This window comes from Pelophylax lessonae, assembly GCF_965119305.1.
Source record: "Pelophylax lessonae genome assembly, chromosome: 4".
Taxonomy (NCBI): domain Eukaryota; kingdom Metazoa; phylum Chordata; class Amphibia; order Anura; family Ranidae; genus Pelophylax; species Pelophylax lessonae.
The window spans coordinates 80,701,466-80,724,111 of record NC_138771.1 but is presented as its reverse complement, the minus strand read 5'-3'; the positions used below and the strand labels follow the sequence as shown (position 1 = coordinate 80,724,111).

The window sequence follows — 22,646 nt, the reverse complement described above, 5'->3', positions numbered from 1 at the left end:
GTACAGAACCTGCACCCAGAGGACAAAATGCGGGCCAAAGCCATATCCCTCCAGGCATCTCCAAAGAAACCTCCACTCTACAGAGTCGAAAGCTTTGGCGGTGTCCAAGGACACCACCACTCTGGCGTCTACATTATCGTGCGTGGCCTGTAGGTTCATAAATAGCGTCTCAAATTAAAGGAAGTGTTCCTGCCGGGCATAAAGCCCGATTGGTCAGTGTGAATCAGAGAGAGGATGACCTTGTTGACCCGAATGGATAAGAGCTTTGCCAAAATTTTAACGTCCGCCTGGAGAAGGGATATAGGTCGGTAGGACTCCGGACGCTGCGGATCTTTACCGGGCTTAGGTATCAGAACCACCAGAGCCTCTCTCATGGATGGGGGTAGAGTAAAGGTCTCAAAAACATCTTTAAATAACGCCAACAAGCATGGGGCCAGGTCCTCAGCATACACTGAATAGAATTCTATCGGAAGGCCATCTAGGCCGGGCGATTTGGCTCTCGAGAATTGCGATATGGCCTCCACAATCTCCTCTACCGTAAGCGGGGCCTCCAAAGACTCCACCTGCTCGGCTGTCAATTGGGGAAGTACTATAGAGTCCAAAAAAGCATTCATCAGAGAGTCATCCGCGGGGCTGCGGAAGTGTAAAGATCCTGAAAAAACACCCGAAACGAATCAGCCACCTGCTTAGTATCAGCGATCAAAGAGCCCTGTGGCGAGCGCAACCTAATCACCACCGGGGGCCTATCCTCGCAATGCACAAGATAAGCCAAAAGCTTACCTGCTCGTTCCCCGTGCTCAAACAGTTTCTACTTCTGGAAAAATAACTTCCTACGAGCCCTGTCGTATTCCATCTGCGCTACTACTCTAGCAACCAGCTTAAGCTGTGCAGCTCCCTCCGGTGTTGGAGCCGCCTGGAAGGCTTGCTCCGCCGCAGCCAAATTGCGTAGGGCACCATTATAGCTCTCCAAGGAGTCAGTCTTAATCTTATTGATTTCATGCGTTAAATGGGATCTGACATGAAGCTTAAACGTTTCCCAGACCACCGACGGGGAGGCAGTATGGTCATTCTCTGCAAAAAACTGTCTCCAGACAGACGACACATCAGCCTCCTCAGGAGGAAGCCCAAGCCAATGTGGGTTAAGCCTCCACGCCGGGAGGGGATGGTCACGGCCAAAACTAATCCTCACCCAATAGGGACAGTGATCCGACAAACTACGAGCTGAAAATCCAGTGTCCAACAGGCGTGGGAGAAGGGAAGGGGAAACCAAGATAAAATCTATGCGAGATATGGACTGACGAGCAGAGGAGTAACAGGAGTAGGCCAACTTATCAGGGTATCTAGCTCTCCAGGTGTCAAATAGGTTAAATTCCGTCAACAGTCTAGCAAATCTAGTCGAGGTGGGTAAAGGGGAGGACGGGGGCACCGTATGGAGTCTGTCCAAACTGGAGTTCAGGGTATTATTAAAATCTCCCAACCAGAGTACTGGTATGTGGGGGTTTGACATCATGAAATCCAGGCCCTCCATAAGGATAGTGGATGAAAATGGGGGGGGCACATAATACGCCATAAGTAGGAATCCTCACCCAATAGGGACAGTGATCCGACAAACTACGAGCTGAAAATCCAGCGTCCAACAGGCGTGGGAGAAGGGAAGGGGAGACCAAGATAAAATCTATGCGAGACATGGACTGACGAGCAGAGGAGTAACAGGAGTAGGCCAACTTATCAGGGTATCTAGCTCTCCAGGTGTCAAATAGGTTAAATTCCGTCAACAGTCTAGCAAATCTAGTCGAGGTGGGTAAGGGGGAGGACGGGGGCACCGTATGGAGTCTGTCCAAACTGGAGTTCAGGGTATTATTAAAATCCCCCAACCAGAGTACTGGTATGGGGGGGTTTGACATCATGAAATCCAGGCCCTCCATAAGGATAGTGGATGAAAATGGGGGGGGGGGGCACATAATACGCCATAAGTAGGAAAGGTTCCCTGTAGCATCACAGAAAGAAACACATATCTACCCTGGGGGTCTACTAGGGATCGCCGGAGCTCAAAATGTACAGTCTTGGCCACGAGTATGGCCACACCCCGCGAATGGGAAGTGAACATGGAATGGAACGTCCAGCCAATCCACGGGCGACGGAGTGCCATCTGAAGTCTGCCCTCCAGGTGGGTCTCTACCAGCACCACCACATCTGCCCGCTGGCTTTTAAGAAAGGTAAACACTGCCGAGCGTTTAATTCTGTCGCCCAGGCCCCGGACGTTCCATGTTAGAAATTTAAGTTGGGCCATTGAGTTTCGGTAGAAGCAAGCTGCACAGGAGCCCCGGGAGTGCCGTTTGACCCACAACAAAGAGAGTCACAATGTGCGTTAAGGGAGTAGCCTCGGTCAGGCACAGAGACAGTTGTTCCATAAGTACTGCAAATAGTCGTAGAAAACTTAACAGGGTAAACAATACACGTTCCCACAGATACTGATCAATTGTGAACAATAAAGAAAACAAAGAAAACAATTCCCCCCACCCCGCCCTGCACCAACCCAAACATGTGCGGGCATGCAAATCCCATAGCCAACCACAGCAGAATCCGGACCTGTAAAACTGAAAAAAATAAGAAAAAACCCCCGCACAAAAAAGAGGGGAAAAACAGGTCCAGCATCTGGCCCAGGAAAACAACAGACTGAGCATATACCCCCACTGACCACACAGACAGTGGAGGGGTGGTTGGTGCACAGCTCTACCTAACACAGAGCCCTCGGGCGAAACTTCGCTGGGTAGCAAAGGCACAATCGTAGAAAATCTAGAAAACCAGATCATGAATACCAAAAATAAGGGAAGAGGAAAAAAAGGGGGAAGAAGAAAGCCAGAAGCAATTAAAAGGAGGGAAGAAAGAACACGGATAGAAGAAAGGGAAAAAGAGAGGTTTAGTAAGAAAGAAAAAGAAGAAAAGAGGACTAGGGCCCACCGGCCAGAAACCACGGGCAGCAGAAGTCAACAATACACATGGGGCCGTAAAAGGAGAAAGAGGAGAAGGCAGATAGAGATTAGGATCACTGAGGCAAGAAGGAGGGGAGAGAGAGACACAGAGAAATAAACTCAGGCATTTGAGGATATCAAGGCACATAGGAGAATAGCGTGGTCCTCCTCCAGACCAGGGGATGGTAGGTAAGCCGGGCAGGATAAAAGTGAGGGAGTTCAATCCAGCACAGGAGCAGTCATAGTCACCTTCCGAACAGGGGTACAGGATACACAACCCGGAAAAGGGGCTTCCAGGTGAGGTAAATTGCCGACAATCCGGTCACCAGCGGGCAGCAGAAAAGAGGCAGGAGGGGAGTTCAGTTCCGAGTGTCCAGACGTTCCAGCCACGATATGGCAGCCTCAGGGTCGTCAAAAAAATGAACTCTGTCTCCCCCCTCCACTCGCAGACGAGCCGGGAACAACATAGCATATTTAATGTTCTTGACACGTAGTCTGCGTTTGGCTTCAAGAAAGGTCTTGCGCTTTTTCTGCACTTCGGGCGAAAAATCGGGGAATATCGCAATCCTTCCATTTCCAAAAGGAATATTGCCCTTTTCCCTGTTTAATCGCAGAATAGTGTCTCTATCTCTATAGTTCAACATCTTGGCAATAAAGGTGCGGGGGGTGCTCCCTGAGGGGGGGGCTTCCCCGATAAACGGTGGGCTCGTTCCACGGTAAATGTGGGGGAGAAGGCCCCGTGCCCATAATTATCAATCAGGAGCCGCTCCAGGAAATCTGCCGGATCTCTGCCCTCTGCCCCCTCCGGGAGACCAGTCAGCCTGACATTACAACGCCGTAGCCTATTCTCCATGTCGTCTTGTCTGAGTAACAGCTGGCTCACCTGGAGCTGAAGACGATCAGAGACATGCTGCAGGGGGGCAGGGAATCCTCCACTCCGCTGATCCTGTGTTCAGCCTCACCGACCCGGTCTCGCAGCTTCTGCTGATCCTGGCGGATCAGGGAGATGTCGACTTTTTTCTCTTCGATTTTGGCCGTGAGGAAGGTCTGGCAGATCGAGATCGCATCCAGGACACGGACAGTGTCCGCAGTCGCCACGCTACTTCCCGCTCCCACCTCGGCGCCATCTTGGGAAGAGCCGTCCTTCTCCTGTCGGCGAAATTTATCAAGCTTAGCCACGGTGTCTGTGGATTTCTTTGGCGGTGACATGGTGCCTGAGGTACTAGGGCACAAGGAGGATGCTGCGGAGCCAAAAGTAGGGCCCGGGATGCAGGATAAACGGGGTTATAGGATGATCGGCCGGCGGAGCTCTAGTCTCTAGCTTCCTACTCCATGCCCCTCCAGGCCACGCCCAATCCTTACCCCCTTTTAACAAACAAAATTGTTCTTTATTAAAAAAATTAATGATACAAAAGGCAGCAGGCATACAGGGTTTACACCGACCAAGGAAAAAGAGGAGATGTCCCACCAAACGAGACGTGACAATACATTGCCTAATAAACAGAAGGAACATATATTTACAATCACCAGCAAGGGGGTAAGGGTAAGAGTAAAGCCGTCCCCTTAGGGATTGAATAATTTACAATCCAACCATGTTTGCCAGAATTTCCTGGGGCAGTTCCTATTAATATATGTCAGTTTGTACATCGGCAGAACCCCATTTATGATCAATTCCCAAGAGGATAACATGGGAGAGGAGGGGAAAGCCAACTTATGGAGTATTTCCTTTTTAGCGTAGTACAGCAAATATGATATCAACAACTTGGTATACCTGGGTCTTTGCTCATCGTTATGGATGCCCAGCAATGCTAGTTCAGGTGTACAGGGGAGAGACAGCTGTAGATAGGTATTGATGAGATCAAGAATCGCCATCCAAAACTGTGCTTCCCGTGGGCATGTCCAGAGCATGTGAAAATAAATACCCTCACCTCAGCCATATGACGAGTACATATAGAGGATCATTGTGAATAGATTCTGTGCAATCTCTGTTGTGTAAAAAAACACCCTATGGAGGAATTTTGGATTTGTTTATCTCTAGAGGCTATCATTAATCTAGAGCTGTCCTTAAAGTAGTCTTTTTAGACTTCCCTATCTAGTGCAGGAATATCTGCATGCCATTGTTCCCAAAGCATATCCATCTGGGGTGACTTTATACTGAGGAAGGCCAGATAAAGTGTGGATAAGAGTTTAGTCAATGACTCCTGTACTTAAAGCTCCTCAATCGGGTTATGCCTCATACACACGTTCAGCTAATCGTACGAAAATAATCGCTTTCGACTTGATCGCACGATATTCTGATCGTTAGTATACAGCTTTCCACAGCCGATAACGACAGTTCGTCCAACAAAATCAGAAGGGACAAACATGAAAACTTCTGTCGTACGATAGCCTAGCGAACGACAATCGATTAAACAGTACAGTATGCGTCTGCTAAAAATTGATCAACAAAGACCGCGCATAATCGAAAACATTAAAATAGCACGGAAAAAGCCTGGCTGCCATTGTTTTTGTTTTGATACGTAGGTAAGCAACCAGGAAGCTTTTCCGGAATCGTACGAAAAAAATCCTACGTTTTTATATGCATTGTTGAATTCAATATTAGTATCATGCAACAAAATGCGAACGATAAGTCGTCTGATTATCTGAATGTGTGTACGAGGCATTAGTCTCAAGCGTGGGAGGTTGAGGGAGATGGGAGCGTATGGCATGTTGTAGTTGGAAGTATCTGAACTACATCCAGCGGGGAGTATAAAGCCTATCCATCTGGGGTGACTTTATACTGAAGAAAGCCAGACAAAGTGTGGATAAAGGTTTAGTCAATGACTCCTGTACTTAAAGCTCCTCAATCAGGTTAGTCTCAAGTGTGGGAGGGTGAGGGAGTTGGGAGCGTATGGCATGTTGTAGTTGGAAGTATCTGAAGTACATCCAGCGGGAAGTCTAAAGCCAGCTGATAATTCCCCGAATGGCAGAAGTGTTCCTGTAGGCATGATATCCCACAATCTCTTACCACCAAATCTGAGCCAGCAGCAAAAGGTGTACAGATGTCGCAGCAGGAATTAAGCCCTTGTTGTTCTTGGTGGGCGCTACTGCTTGTCAATCTTGACCCATTCAAGTAAATGGGGCCACTTTTCAAGCACCTCACAACTGCATGCATCTGCGGGGTCTAGGAGGTTAAAGCAGGTGGTGAGAAAGCAACACAACGCTGCCTGCTTTAACTCCTTGTTTACTGTACTGCGCAAGGTTACAGGGCATTTGCAGAGTGGCCCCATTCACTTGAATGGGTCATGCTTGGCAGGTGCTACACCCATCAACCATGACAGGTGGGGGGCAGTGTGACAAGAGGGGGGCAGTGTGAAAGGTGGGAGGGGGCAGTGTGACAGGTGGGAGGGCAGTGTGACAGGTGGGAGGGCAGTGTGATAAGAGGGAGCAGTGTGACAGGTGGAGGACAGTGTTATAAGAGGGGGCAGTGTGACAGGTGGGGGGCAGTGTGATAAGAGGGAGGCAGTCAGACAGGTGGGGGGCAGTGTGACAGGTGGGGGGAGCAGTATGACAGGTAGGGGCAGTGTGACAAGTGGGAGGGGCAGTGTGACAGGTGGGAAGGGCAGTGTGATAGGTGGGGGGACAGTGTGATAAGAGGGAGGCAGTGTGACAAACACTTTATAAAGTCTCTTTCCTCTAGTCCACTAAGTAAATAATTTTTTTAGACAGTTGTGACCAGAACAAGCATCCCCATTGGATGACTTTCCCTCACCTCCTGGTGACAAGTGTAAAATATGGGTTTGCCTTCTTGTCTCAGTGACAATGCTCACCAGAACAGACTGACAAGGTGCCCAGCAGGACCACGGACAACTGTAAAAGAGTTCCAATTTCTTTAAATAGTTTTGGCTACACATACACTTTTATATAAATAAAAAGCACAAAGACTACTATGTTTTCCTTTCAGTAATACAAATTTAGAAAAGACAGAGAAAATGTAAAAAATACAAAGAAATGTGGTAATTTTTACAGGATTTATTTTGCCCAGTACTAAGAGGTTGCCACTAGGCAATATATTTGATTTTCATAAATGTCTGCTAACACTGAAATGTATTTTGGGGCTAAGAAAGGAAGCAGTTTGGTCCAGCTGAACAATTCTGAGAAGATATTATTCAACTGGGTGTTTAAGAGGTTAGGACCTATCTTGATTATTAATAAGAAAGTGATTGTTGAACAATCTGTTGTTATGCAGTTAAGTTTAAAAATGACTACTACTGATGTCTTAAGTAGGGAATACATGGACCATAAATCAGATGGTTCAGCAGGAACCTGACAAATTGTGTGCCCCTGTATGTTCAACAGATGCCATTCTAATGACCGTCTTCCATTGAACTGTCCTGCTGAAAAACCTGCATTCGATCAGCACTTTCAGCCAATGGCTGCAGCGCCGACCTCCGTATCCACATCATTTGTGTGAATGGGGTATCTGGAAGTTTTTATTCAGTTAGCAAAGCTAACTATGGTTGGATTTGAATGATTTAATTCATTTGTTGGGCTGTAAGATTTTCTTCAAGCAAAACTAAATACATTTGGGTTTCTCTGTTCACAGAGAGGAGCTTTCCTCAAAATTAATAGATATATCGCATGAGTGACTATGTTTGGAAGACACGTTCCACATTTCTGTACTGGCATAGATGAGTAAAGGCCACACTCCTCATCACAGGCACGCTCACAAATACATGTACTGCAATGAAAGAATGAGGTGTGCTTGAGCATGTCAGTCAGAGTGCGCTGAACAAAGATGATCCCCATGAGTAAGCTGCAGTGGGCGAAGTGAAACGCGTTGAGGGCGTGGCCTGGTGGGTGTCCAGGCTAAGACTGCCACTTGTCTACGCACAGCAGGTTTTGTTCTGATGTGCAGCTCCTGGGATCTTCAGCTCTTATCTGTAAAGTGCTGCACAAAGGGTTAAAATTAGTAAATATGAGAGGTGGCAGGTCTGTGTTTGCACTAAGGCAATGGGAAATCAGTTCAAGCCAGAGTTCAGAGCCGGGAGGATACCAGAGCAGGCAAGGTCAAATCCCACATCCCACTCCCATCTTGTCTTTCTCATCCTCCCTCTTCTTCTAGCCTCAGTGAACATTTCCCCAAATCCTGGCCCTCCATTTTCTTACTGCAAACCACATATCCGACACCCCTCCTCCTCTGACAACAGCCGCAATCTACTCAGTTTAATTTCTGTCCCCCTGCTTCCTAAAAACAGCCCTTCAATCTCATGTGCCCTTTGGAATGCTCGCTCCATCTGTAACAAGCTCACATCTGTGCATGACCTTTTTATCTCTCATAGCTTTAACATCCTCGCCATAACTGAAACCTGGCTTCAAAATTTTGACTCTGCTTCTTCTGCTGCCCTCTCCTATGGTGGCCTCCACTGGACTCACTCCCCCAGACCCAACGGACAGAAAGGAGGTGGAGTTGGATTCCTTTTATCCCTGCAAAGCACCTACAAAGTCCTTCCTAACTCTCCCTCTCTGTCACTCTCTTCTTTTGAGATGCACTGTATTCGTCTGTTTTCTCCCATTTCTCTAAGGATTGCAGCAATTTATCGGCCCCCTGGACCAGCATCACGCTTTTTTTATGACTTTGCTGCCTGGCTACCCTACTTTCTCTCCTCTGAAATACCCACCATCATTCTTGGTGACTTCAACATCCCTGTCAATGTTAACAGCCCAGCTACAACTCAACTTCTCAACTTAACCTCCTCTTTTGACCTAACCCAATGGACACACACTTCCACTCACTCCAATGGTAATACCCTTGACCTTATATTCTCCCATCTCTGCTCTGCCGACAACCTCGCCAACACCTTCTTTCTTCTCTCTGATCACAACCTCATCAGTTTCACTGTATCCTTGCCTCAAATCACCCATCCCCCAAAGCAGCAAACAATTACTTGTAGGAACCTTTGTCACTTTAACCCCTCTCTCCTCTATTCTGCTACTGACCACCTACATGACATAATCTCTCCCCTGTCCTGTCCTGACCTGGCCACCTCTGTTTACAACAGCTCACTCTCATCATCACTTGATGCACTTGCTCCTCTAACTACACGCAGAATCAAGCCCCAACCATTGCAACCCTGGCAAACTGACTAGAGTAGAAATCTCAAGAGACACTGCCGTGCTCTTGAATGACGGTGGCGCAAAACCAAATGCCTGCAGGACTTCATCCTATATAAATCTTCCCTCCAAACATACAATTCATGCCTCCATGCTGCCAAACAAGCCTATTTTGTCTCTCTTATTACTACCCTGTCATCCACTCCCCGTCGGCTCTTCTCAACGTTTAACTCTCTGCTTCGTCCCCCACCCCCTCTACTTACTAACTCAATCACTGCCCAAGAGATTGTCAATCACTTTAAAGACAAGGTTGATGCAATACGTGAGGACGCCGCCACTGTGCGCACATCTCCCCCACTCAACATACCTTGCCTAACAGTACAGTCAACACTCTCCTCCTTTGAACTGGCTACTACTGAAGAGGTTAAAAACATTTTCTCAGATGCCCGCCTAACCACCTGTTCCCTGGATCCTGTTCCCTCACAACTACTACAGACACGCTCCTTCAGTGTTACCCACAGTGTTACCTCCTCCTCCCCATTGTCCCTTCCCGTGCCCCCCTCCATGACTTTTCCGTCAAAACTAGTTATGCAACCATCAATCCCTCCCCTCATGCCAGGGTACTAGGTGTAATCCTAGACTCTGACCTGTCCTTTCAGCCCCAAATCCAATCATTGTCAAAAACTTGTAGACTTCACCTCCGCAACATCTCAAAAATTTGCCCCTTTTTAATAACTGAAACCACCAAGCTACTCATTCACTCCCTTTCTCGCCTCGACTATTGCAACTCCCTTCTGATAGGCCTACCACTTCATAGGCTATCCCCTCTTCAGTCAATCATGAATGCTGCTGCCAGGCTTATCCACCTTACCAACCACTCAGTGTCTGCCTCCCCTCTCTGCCAATCCCTACACTGGCTCCCGATTGCCCAGCGAATTAAATTCAAAATACTAACCATAACATACAAAGCCATTCACAACTCTGCCCCGAGCTTCATCACCAATCTTGTCTCCAAATATCACCCAAATCGTCCTCTCCGCTCCTCTCAAACCTCCTACTCTCAAGCTGCCTTGTCTCCTCCTCCCATGCTCGTCTCCAGGATTTCTCCAGGGCCTCTCCCATCCTCTGGAATGCTCTACCTCAACCTGTACGGCTATCTCCTACTCTAGCTGCTTTCAGGCGATCCCTGAAAACTCATCTCTTCAGGGAAGCCTATCACACCGCCAACTAATCTTCTATCAGCTCATTCCCTACTGTTACAACTTATTATACCACCTGCCCCACCCCATTAGATTGTAAGCTCTTCTGAGCAGGGCCCTCTTAATCCTCTTGTATTTTATTGTATTGTAACTGTATTGTCTCCCTCTAACATTGTAAAGCGCTGCGTAAACTGCTGGCGCTATAGAAATCCTGAATGATAATAATAATAATAATAATAATAATGACAGCACAGTTATCAGTTATATTTAGGCACACAGGCAACTGCTATAGCAGGAAAGTATAAGGGAATCTATGAAATTATGTCAAAGACTATCAGTACAAGGTTAATCTGATTATTTATTTCTGTGACTTTAATTGGACATTTTCACTGTCTTGGTGTCAGTTTGTGAGAAAAGTGGGGGGTAACCCAAAATGTGACTGGTTATACTGCAAGAACAAGTCAGGTGAAATGTTTGCATGGGTACAACTGGTCAAATGCTGGGTTTCATTAGACCCGAATTTTTTTGTCATGTCTCTCCAGGGCAAGAAATGGGGTAAATCTCATCAGGGACACAATTTATTTTGATCATTTTGTCTATTCAGCGTGTGATAATAGTCAAGAGTGCCAGTACCAATAGTCAAGAGTGCAGGTCAAAATAGACTATGGCTGATTCTGACTTCCAATTAATTTTAAAGTGTTACTAAACCCACAACAGTAAAATCAGTCTGTATATGCAGTAAATCATGCTTGTTATACTCATTGTGGAACCTAAGGGGTTAATCCTCTGCACTATGTAAAAAGTATGTTTGATCCTGTCTTCTCTGATCATCCTCTTCTACTACAGTCCCCAATCCATCTGATGATAGAACAGAGCCTTAGGGGTAGTCTGCCCATGCTCAGTTTGGTGTGTATTGTTAGAGAGTTTTTTGTTTTTTTCTTGGGCTTCTGTAGTTTGCTGCTACAGAATCCAATGTGATCAGCACAAGGCCAATTAGCACTGTCCAGACAGAGGGTCAGGGGTCCTGCAGCATCATAGGACAGTCAGAAGAGAATTAAAACTTCTCCTAAAAGCTTTAACTAGACACTCATAGAAGTCATAAGACTGCCATATACTGCTGATGGTATTTAGCAGTTTATATTCACTATAATAATTGCATTTACCTGTTCTGTGTACTGTGAGAGACCAGATATAGTGAATGCAGGGTCCTTGGTTTAGTAACACTGGAAGCATAATATCAGCCTTCACTGCCTTCCCAGCTTTGGACTTTGAGATAAAGTTAATGCTTTATATGTGACAATATAATTATTTTTGTCATTGAAAACAATCAAAAAAGTGTGGGCTGAGACCAGTAGATGGTAAAATTGCACTCTCATTTTATTGGGTAACTGAAAAATCAAAAATAATCAGTACAAAACAAGACAGAAAATATGGTCAAACAGTGCAATATTTTGCCCCTAATATTGAAGGACATTGGTTAAAAAGACATATCTTCCATTAGGAAATAAAAATTAAATTTTATATCTAAGAGTGGCCGTAAACAGACTGATGCAATATGTATGTTCTATCAAATTGACTGTAAGTAAATGTTAGTGCTGAATATTATGTGATTGTTTTGTCTACCTTCAAGAAATTCGGAGAGCCTAATTTATTGCTTTCAGTTGTGTGTTGCATCAAGCTGTTGCAGAACTGCAGGAGTTAAAATCCCCAAGTAAGGGTATACAGTATCCCATATTATATTAATAAAACAACACAAAGTAAATGTGCTTGTATCCACTTTCAGTGCGTATACCCTATCATCATAGTTTGTTTCAAAAAGCCCTTTGCAAGAAAGGTTTTGACCTGGGTGGTCCAGGTGCTGTGGGTGACTGCTTGTGAACTGAGAAAACAGAGAACTGAAAAATGAAGTTTGGCTTAAAGAGAAAATGTGAACACTTTAGCTTGAGCATCTTCCCTCTTACACATAATATAAAAAAGTGAGTAACCTGTCTAGCATCTCCCATATCGGTGTGACATTTTGACAACCACAATTTAATCCCACTGTTACTTTATTACTGCATACAATGATAGGACAAATGGGGTGGTATGAAGTTATAAATGGTTGTGTCTGAGATCTCAATTCATATTCCTAGACAGAGGGGAATACTATAACCAAAGATGTAATAATGAGACAAACACATCAGTAAGGTCATATATCTACCCATAAAGATCAAAATCTTTCTCCCAACATCTTTATTTGAAGACAGACAAAAGGTGACCTAGCAATTAACTAAAACAGCCATCTTGAAGGGTTCTTAGAAATTTCTACAAACCGCTGGTTGCTATCTTATGTCTATATCAAATTGGAAAGACAAGTACTGTGGGAGTTTTTAAGAGCTGTGGCTGCTGGCTCTTGTCATTATGCATGGGCTTTATGTGTAGAGGGTTTATAAAAGAAAATGGTTTAGGTGCTGTTGGATTTTAATTAAGGGTAATTATGTTTATCACGACTACATACATTATGACTTCAAATTTATTTATAAGACCACTTTTTTGGAAGACCACATTTGTTTTTGTATATGAATCATACCCCATAGGAAAATTCATTGATGACTGTATTTCCATTTTTTTAAATCAAATATTAAAAATATAATAACCCTCTCTGAATACGTTGATAGGTAAACAATAAGGTGTTAGGGTTTGCACAGTGCATTTTAATAATTATTCAAAAAGCATGTTTTATAGTTAGTGGAAATGCAAGGGAATGCTCTCAGTCTAAGGAGCTTAAATCCTTCAAATCCATCAAGTAAAGCAAAACCATGCTGTTTGTATTTTAAAAAATATAACCCTCTACAAAGAGATTATTTTAACTATCATCTACACTAGAAATAATAAAACACCTCATAAATGCAAGAAAATGAAGACTACCTCAATATGTGTTATTAATATTGGGTTATTTATATACATAAATGGCCACCTGCATGATCAAAAACTTGAAAGTAAAAAAAAAAAGAAAGACCTAAATTAGAAGGGGAACTGTAGTATAGTGCTATAAAAAAATGTCCTTATTTAATCTGCATCTCAATTTATTTGCTGAGATGCTACTATGTACTGCGACAAACAGGAACACAGGAAGAGCTGATACTGTGATTTGAACCAGGTTTACCCAGGGAATGTTCTTAATCCTTAAAACTCCTACGACTACTCTAATTATAATTCCACACTCCATGCACAGTCTTTAAATATAGACAAGGATACTTTATGCTATCCAAAACATATAGTACATATAGCTACAAAGATACTTCTGCATTACCAGATAAACATATGTTTAACATATCAAAACATATATTGTACTTTATATCTGTACATGAGAAAACTAAGAAGTATTTTATTATCGTTTTATGTAAGTAAAAAAAAAGAAAATGCGCAGTAATTAGGAATAATTGAAAACAATGATAAAAAGCAATAGATGCCTATACAAGTTTTGACTGATTTTAGAACAATTCTTTTTTTCCGGAGTATGTATCTCATGAAATTCTCAAGCATTCTTTAATCTGCCTTCCCAGAAAGCTGTTGCAGCTCCCTCCTTGTAAAGAGAGCATAAAACATGCTCATAGCTCCCTCTGATGATCACTGAGAATCGCTCAACTTTCTTGTTCGTGCTTTCAGCTGCTGAGTGGTTAGATCTAATTGCTTCCAAGTGAGGTCAGCAAAAGGTATTTATCGAAAAGCATTGAACAACAACAGGCTCAACACACACACACACACACAGAAGACCCCTCTTGCGTGTTGATTTATGGAAACAATTAGGATTGTGCTGGAGTTTTTCTGAGTTGAGAAATAGTTTGCTGCTACAGAATCTCATGTTGCAAAGAGCAAGCAACAGAGATGGAATACAGGCATATCCAGCTGTTATCATCGAGAGAAAGTAAGTTACTCCTGTTTTTTTGTAGAACAATTGGTGTACTAGTTCTGCAGGGGTTTTATTTCACTTTTGCATTCTAGGAGATAAGTACTAGTTTAGCTGACAGTTGTCACCAGTTTTAGGAGGTCTTCTAAGTGAATGCCTCTGGAACAGACTGTATTAGCAGCCTAGCATATTCTGACAGCTCAGCATGCTGCTGTCCATAAGGCATGCTTCTAAAACAGTGTCTGCTCACTGTGTTTCACTATGCTGTCAATGCAGAATATAAGGATGTGAAAAGTTATTCAACCGCAACTCCTAATCATTTAAACATTTTTTTATGTATTTGGTAGATTTTAATACTAAGAACATATTTTCACACGTGTTGGATTAAAGAAGGCTTGCAGAAAATAATGGTCATCATCTAAATTCAGACACTGTACTAGCTGTCAAGGATAATATAACAGATATTGGATAAAGACTTTATAATGTCTTTACAGGTCTATTGCAACTGTATTCAAGAGTAAGTGTGAGTAGTCTTCAGTCTTACAGCTTCCAAGATCATCCTATCTGGATCTTCTGAGGATACTAGTGTGACAGAACAGCACAGCGACATTCAAGGTTTATGGCATAATCACCAGTCAACATAATTCAAGTCTGGAAGTATCTGGAGTCATTTCGTCTGCATTAACCACAACGTGTGCAGTCAGGTCCGGGACCTAGAAACACAGATCCACTGGAGATTTAAGTTTCATTATGATGTTCATGAAAACCCAGAGCACTGCACTATAATGCGCAAATGGATACTAACTTGGATCCTGCCAACTTTGCTCTACATACCATATCTTTACATTATCTTTCTACTAGGCACACTCTCATTAGCCTGTAATGACATGACTCCAGAGCAAATGGTTGCAAATGTGAACTGTTCCAGCCCTGAGCGGCATACCAGAAGTTATGATTATATGGAGGGTGGGGATGTTAGAATAAGAAAACTTTTTTGTCGAACGCAGTGGTATCTGTGGATTGATAAACGTGGTAATGTGAAGGGTACACAGGACCCAAACAACAGCTACAGTAAGTAGACGTCTCATGTTTCATTACTTATTGTGTTATAAAGTATGTCGGCAAATACATTCACAATGAATGAGCATAATTATATAATGATACTGTGATGCTGGTCTTGATCCACCCTACATTATGTGCATAATCCAAGATAAATCAGACTTGTGTTCTATTCCCATGGACACACATTTGGCATTGATTTATAAATGTATAATGTTAGCCAAGGCACTGCAGACTGGTTGCAATAACTTTTCCAATTCTGACTTTGAATCTGGTAACCATTAGTTAACTGCAGCTTCTGCTGATAAGTGATTTAACAGTTAGAATATTTATATGTGGAGATCCCACCATTAGATTTCATGCTGTGTGCAATTTGTGTAAGGTATATTTGACTGATCTTCACTGAGAAAGTGTTATGTTAGGACTAGGAGAATAAAACTGATATGTGAGCAGACATCTGAAAAGTTGATCAGGATGGATGAGGAGATTGACTATGCAGCTTGCTAACAATGTAAACGAAACAAGAAAAAAAATAAATCATATGCAAAGGAATACACAGCTGATGGTGGAGGAAAGAATTGCAGCAGCGGAGTGTTCTGAGAGAAAAGGAAGTTGACAGGTGGATTATAGACTATTGCAACTGTTAGAAAGAATGAGGCTATTGAATGGTTTTATTGTTTGTTTTAGCAATAATGCTGTGTCCATTAAGCCACGAAAAATTAAAAAAAATATATATTTTGTAGAGGTAACAATTGATTAATAAAGTAGGCAAAGGTGCGATGCATCTCAAATGAATCTGCGTCGCAAAAACCCAAACATTTTAGGATGTTTATAAAAAAAGAGTAAGTGTAGAAACCAATCATTAATGATTAATTCACGCTAGTCATTTTGAATCATATTCCAGAAATTAAATCATCAGGATTTCAATAAAGTGTTTCTGTAAAAGACAACGAAAATACACAGTTATTTGCTTAGCCATTGCATGGCAATGTATACAACTATTAGTGATGATTTTCTTACACCTGCGTAGTTTTAAAGTTTAAAATGTGAAGATGAAACTTTCATAAAATTATACTGCGAATACAAGGCGAATACAAAATAATACTGCGAACACAAGGCACAGTTTAAAAAATCTCTAACAGTTCTAATGATTTTGTATATGTCCTATTCAAATACAATCATGTCTCTTTCAGAAATAAATCACTAGTTGTTACATAATTTTTCCACAAGCACACCTGCAAACACTAGAGAATGTTACAAACACTCCATTGATTAACCACTTAAGGACCAGAAGGTTTTACCCCCTTAATGACCAGGCCATGTTTTGCAATTTGGCACTGCGTTACTTTAACTGACAATTGCGCCATGCTTTACCCAAATAAATTGATGTTCTTTTTTCCCACAAATTGATCTTTCTTTTGGTGGTATTTGATCACCTCTGTGGTTTTTATTTTTTGCGCTATAAACAGAAAAAAAGCAACAATTCTGAAAAAAAAAACCAATATTTTTTACTTTCTGCTATAAAACATTCTCAATAAAAAAATAAATGAATCAATTTAGCCCAATATGTAACACATCATTTTGATAAAAAAATCCCAATAAGTGTATATTGATTGGTTTGCACAAAAGTTATCGCGTATGCAAACTAGGGGATAGACTTATGTAATTTTTATTTATTTTAGTTTTTTTTCTAGTAATGGCGGCGATCAGCGATTTTTAGCGGGGCTGCAACATTGCGGTGGGCAGATCGGACACCTAACTGACACTTTTGAGGGGACCATTGACATTACTACAGTAATCAGTGCTGAAAATATGCACTGTTACTGTACTAATGACACTGGCAGGGAAGGGGTTAACACCAGGGGTGATCAAAGGGTTAAGTGTGCTCCTAGGGAGTGCTTTCTAACTGTATAGGGGATCTACTCACTGGATGAACACAGAGACCTGTGTTCCTAATAAGGAGGAACACAGGATCCCTGTGTTCATCTCTGACAGAACAGCAGTCTGCCTTGTTTACATAGGCAGACCGCTGTTCTGTCTCCATGGGGAGCGATCACGTGTGGTTGGTGGCCATTGTGTTCGCCGGACGTGCTGATTGGCTCCCCCTCCAGCCATTCGGTGCGCACATGCGCCCCCACTATCTATTACATGAAGCGACATACAGGTATGTAATTTTGCGTAATGGAGTTGACCCGCCGCAGTAAAACTACAGCGGCTGGTCAGCAAGTGGTTAAAGTTCATGTCTTATGAATAATCAAAACAGTCATAAAAATGTTAGTTTATTAGATACATTAAAAATGTGTTCTTGTAACACTAGCTAAACATTTTTAAAGGATGTGGTTATTTTTCCTAAAGAGTTGTATTATCAATTTGACACTTGACAAGATGGTACCTTTTTTTAAACATACAGTTTTGTTCAAAGCAACCAAGACAAACGGTATTACCTTGCCACTCTGATGCCAATATCAAAATGGCACCGCCATTCTCATTATCTGGGGTTATCCAGGGACTGGCTGTAATAACTTGGAGATGTTGGCTAGTTGTAATTCTGTGCTAATATACCAAAAATCATGCAGCAGGTGTATTTGGAAGACATTATTCCAGAATCAATATCCTAGTCTTGGCATTAGAATAGATGAGATTCACAATGTCATTAATATTTTATCTAGTCTGACAATCCAGGCTATGTAATTGAAACTGCTTTCAGTATGGTCTTACAGGTGGCAGAAAATTCAGAACTTTGACATTTATAAATATGGTACATTGCAAACATATTCAATGATAAAGTTAAGACACACACACATTTCCCACACTGTGACATTTATATTTGCCAATTTACTAACAAAGTTACCTACAGTCGCTGTAAGTAACAAATATATTTGACTATGTATTTTTGTGCTATGAAGATAGCTGTTTTTCAGAATTATCTTTCTTAAATGAGGTGCATAAGGAACACAAGTGTTGTGCTCTGACTGGACTGCTAGATAAGATACTAAATAGTTGACGCAGAGATAACTCAGCGATGAGCTTTCCAATGAGAAATGCTGTACATTGTAGAGTGTGCTGTGGGTCCTGTTTTATTTTCTTTGTTGATGTTTCTTATGGTACAGCACAAGGTTATTTCACAGCAAATATGGATAACCAACCTAACCCAACCTTACCCATCTCTGCTACATTAAATACTATATCAAAAGCTAAATATCACACCGAAAGCTAGGTGACACCTGATCATTTTGTATTTCTCTAGTGCTTTACTACTATTAAAGGAATTTAATTATACAAGAACATTATTGAGAACACAAAACCACTATTTTCCTAGGTGAATTTAAAGAAAATATTTGCAAAGTGACCATCCTCTCACCATGTTTTATAAAATATTGTCAGACCTTGCTATGAATAAACTATGCAATATGGTAATATACATGAACTCTAATCCTGCTTCAGTATCAGTCTTAAACCTATATTTAGAGGGAAGGGGTTATTTATTACCATTGGCAATGAAACAAGAAAAGTGACTGATATATGTGTTAAGATCTGAGAACTAGATGCCCGAGGCAAAGGTATTCTTTAAACCTTGAGAGTGCATAATAGGTGACCTAATTAAAAGCTTCAGACAGAATCTCCTTGTAATTAATTTCTAATTGTACTATTTTACAATGCCTGCAAGTACATTAGTGTGACAACAAGAGGTAGCATAAGTTATGGATGTTATAGAGCGAACTTCATTCTTTATCAAACTAGAATACTAAGGTATATCTTTATTGCCTTTATCATTTACAAAATGACCAATAATGTTTGGCAGGTTTCTTCTGTATTTAACTGTAAAAGCAGTTTTAATCCTACAAATTATTCTTAGTTTTTACATCATATATATTCAGTTAGCTGTTTTTCTGATAAAACAAGCCTAACTCTCATCTTAAACTCTTGATTTGAATAATATATGTTTGATTATTATAATAATAATCAGTAACTTCAGATGTTGTAGTAATCCTTTTCACCTCTCTTCTACAATTTTAAAAACTGTTTAGTGTACTGTTTAGTGTCTGCTAGTTTACTATGGACATACACATTTTGACATAATGGGAATCCAATATCAACTGGGAAACAATGGGGAATGTATGGTTTCAATAATAAATGCTAACAAGAACTTGTGTGACAAAATCAATACCATTGAAGTGATTTCCAAATATGTTGAAAAATTTGAGACACTTATCAGTGATTCTTCCTTTTGGTCATAAAAGATGTAACAGTCCTTTTGTAGAATATACGTAGGTTCAACTAAACTAAGGTGTGCCATCAATACAACAACTATCAATAACTTCAGATGTTGTAGTAATCCTTGTCACCTCACTTGAATTTTACAAACTGTTTGGTGTACTCTTGTATTCTTCCAGTAGCATCCAGAAATGCTAATCAGTCCTTGATTAGTCTGCTACTATAAAAAAGGACATACCCTTTATGACATGATGGGAATTCAATATCAACTGGGAAAACTTGGGGAATATATGAATTAATTCTCAAAGGCTAACAGGCACGTGTGTGACATAATCAATACTGTTTAAAGTAATTTTTCAAATATGTTTGAAAATCTAAGATACTAATCAGTTATTATTCCTTTTGGTCATAAAAGATGTAGTAGTCTTTTCATAAAATCTACATGGGTTCAACTCAAACTTGCAGCATATCTGGGTAACATCTGAATTGGGGGAGGGCAGGCAGATTTATCAACCCTGATTATTCTTAGTAAGAAATGGGCTAAGGATGGCCATACATGGTTCATTTTGAGCTGCTTCATTTAAAGCCGGCAGCACTGATTGTTAAGAAAAAACTATAGGCTTGTACACAAGTCGATTGATAAATCGTCACATATACAACCTGACAGCCCATACATAAAATTAAATTCAGCTGATCCCTGCGGAACCAGCTGAATTTTGATCCATATATGGCAAATCTAAGCTGCGGGGGTGGGGGGAGGACTGGGGGTTTTCAAAATAGATAAATGTGTTTATGAGGCTGAAAGAAAATGTAAAATGGAATGGCCCTTTTACGTATTTCTGCTGATGCAAGCTGTCATATTTAGGTTCTTAGTCTAAGTTAAGCATACTAATTTGCATTTTTTTAAACAGGTATAGAGTTTAGTAAAGATTAACTAGGTAACAACCAACAATGCCACAGTCAGTAATAATCCAAAAAGTACAGTGTAGCATAGCATTCCAAAGGGGTGTAGTCATGTCACACAGTGCATTGTAAAAATAAGGTAAAGGAAATACTTACATTAAGGCAGAATATAATTTACCAACAGCAGCAGCTGTTTGATAAATAGGAAGGAAGAATTAAAAGGAGTCACAAGTAGGCCTTTTTAGGTCTAAACCCAGTGCTAAGCAACCATTTCTGTCATTAAGAAAACCTCAGGTTGTCTAGTTAAATATAGTCAATATGGTTGATTTACTAAAACTGGAGGGTGCAAAATCTGGTGCAGCTCTGCATAGAAACCAGCTTGCAAGTTTTTTTTGTCAAAGCTTAGTTGAACAAGCTAAAGTTAGAAGCTGATTGGCTGACATGCACAGCTGCAACAAATTTTGCACTTTCCAGTTTTAGGAAATCAAGCTCAGTGTCACTTATCAAGTTCGTAGTCACTGTAGGAAGAAGATAAACAGGAGGAGACAGAAGAAAAAATGAAGCCTGGGGAGGGATCTAATCAAACTGCTCCATTTGATTCCTGTCCCTGAGCATCTATCCAAGTCAACCAGACCTTGTCATATTTTTTTGGGACAGTTTCTACTCTTATAGGTCAACTCATACAAAAGCACTACAGTATTAATAGCATTCCTCCAGGTGGACAAGATAGCAAGATAGCCTCTTCTCCTGGGTTCTATGTCAAAAACAACAGCACAGCTATCCCCCTATCCCCGCATTCCAGGGTGCTAGGTAAAGATCAACCGATTATCGGCAAAGCGGATATATCGAGGGCCGATATGCACACCAAGGTGGCCGATATTACTGATATTTCGGAAAGTGCTTGTAAGCCTTCCGCGGCTTGCTCGGGTCTCCCGTCCTGCCGGGAGACCCGGGCATCCAGCCTGCACGGCCGCCAAAGACCCGCTCAATGCCGCATTCGGCTCTGATCGGGTCTCCATGCAAAAACCCGGAAGTGATGTCATGACATCACTTCCAGGTACTGGCGCCAGATTTAAAAAAAAATTACAGCATTCAAAACAGCCAAACTTGGCATTTTGAATGCTTTTAAGTGCAGAGGAGGGGTTTGGGGTCTTTTAGACCCCCAGATCCCTCCACAAGAGTACCTGTCAAGTAAAAAAAATATATATTTTTTAAATGTACGAAAATATCAGCCCATATCTGCCGATACCGATACGCAATGACCAAAATATGGGTATCGGCAATGAAAAAACGATATTGGTTGATCACTAGTGCTAGGTGCTATCCTGGAATCCGAACACTTCTTTCGGCCCCACATCCAATCACTTTCCAAGTTTTGCCATCTTAACCTCCGCAACATCTCCAAAATAAGTCCCTTCCTAACCTATGAAACCACAAAGCTCCTGATTCACTCCCTGATTATCTCTTGCCTTGACTACTGTAACTCCCTCCTCATTGGCTTACCTATAAGTAGGCGATTCCCCCCCTTCAGTCCATCATCAATGTTGCTGCCAGACTCATCGACCTTACAAGCCACCATTGGCTTCCACTCACCCAACAAATTAAATTCAAAATACTAACAATAATGTACAAAGCCATGCACAACTCTGCCCCCAGCATCATTACTAACCTAATCTCAAAATACCAAACAAATTGTTCTCTTCATTCCTCCCAAAACCTCCTGTTCTCTAGCTCCCTTGTCACCTCCTCCCATGTTCGCCTGCAGGACTTCTCCCAAGCCTCTCCACCCTTTTAGAATTCCCTACCCCAATCTGTCTAGCTATCTCTAACTCTATACACTTTTAGGCGATCCCTGTAAACTTTTCTCTTCAGAAAAGCCTATCCTGCCTCCACCTAACAACTGTACTTCAATTTTCTTCATCAGTTCATCCCCCACAGTTATTACCTTTTGAATCCCTTAACCCTTCCTCTTAGATTGTAAGCTTTAATGAGCAGGGCCCTCTGTTTCCTCCTGTACTGAATTGTATTGTAACTGTACTGTCTGCCCTAACGTTGTAAAGCGCTGTGCAAATTTTTGGTGCTATATAAATCCTGTATAATAATATTATTATTAAAAATAATAATAATAATCCCATCATATACTGGGATATTGGTTTCTGTTTCGGCATTACTTGGGTGGGCTTGATGAGATGGGCGGGGATGTGGAAAGATAGGAAGGAAGTTACTAGTGACTTTTATGGTACAGTTAATTCCACACTGATGTTAAGATGTCAACTAAGGAAAGAGCAGCTACTACTGTCTGGTCCCCTAGACAGG

At 41.8% G+C, this 22,646-nt stretch overlaps 2 protein-coding genes across 2 annotated transcripts in view; one reads left to right on the top strand and one right to left on the bottom strand.

Moving 5' to 3' along the window:
• The window catches only part of FAM227B (family with sequence similarity 227 member B), a 733,538-nt gene that overhangs the window by 482,208 nt on the left and 228,684 nt on the right, over window positions 1-22,646 (bottom strand). The window lies entirely within an intron of this gene.
• Window positions 13,884-22,646, top strand: part of FGF7 (fibroblast growth factor 7) — a 122,919-nt gene continuing 114,156 nt past the window's right edge. Inside the window, exons 1-2 of the mRNA XM_082254049.1 lie at window positions 13,884-14,171; window positions 14,648-15,224. Coding sequence (XP_082110175.1) covers window positions 14,939-15,224 — 286 coding nt within the window. The 5' untranslated portion in view covers window positions 13,884-14,171; window positions 14,648-14,938. The remainder of the gene's footprint in view (window positions 14,172-14,647; window positions 15,225-22,646) is intronic.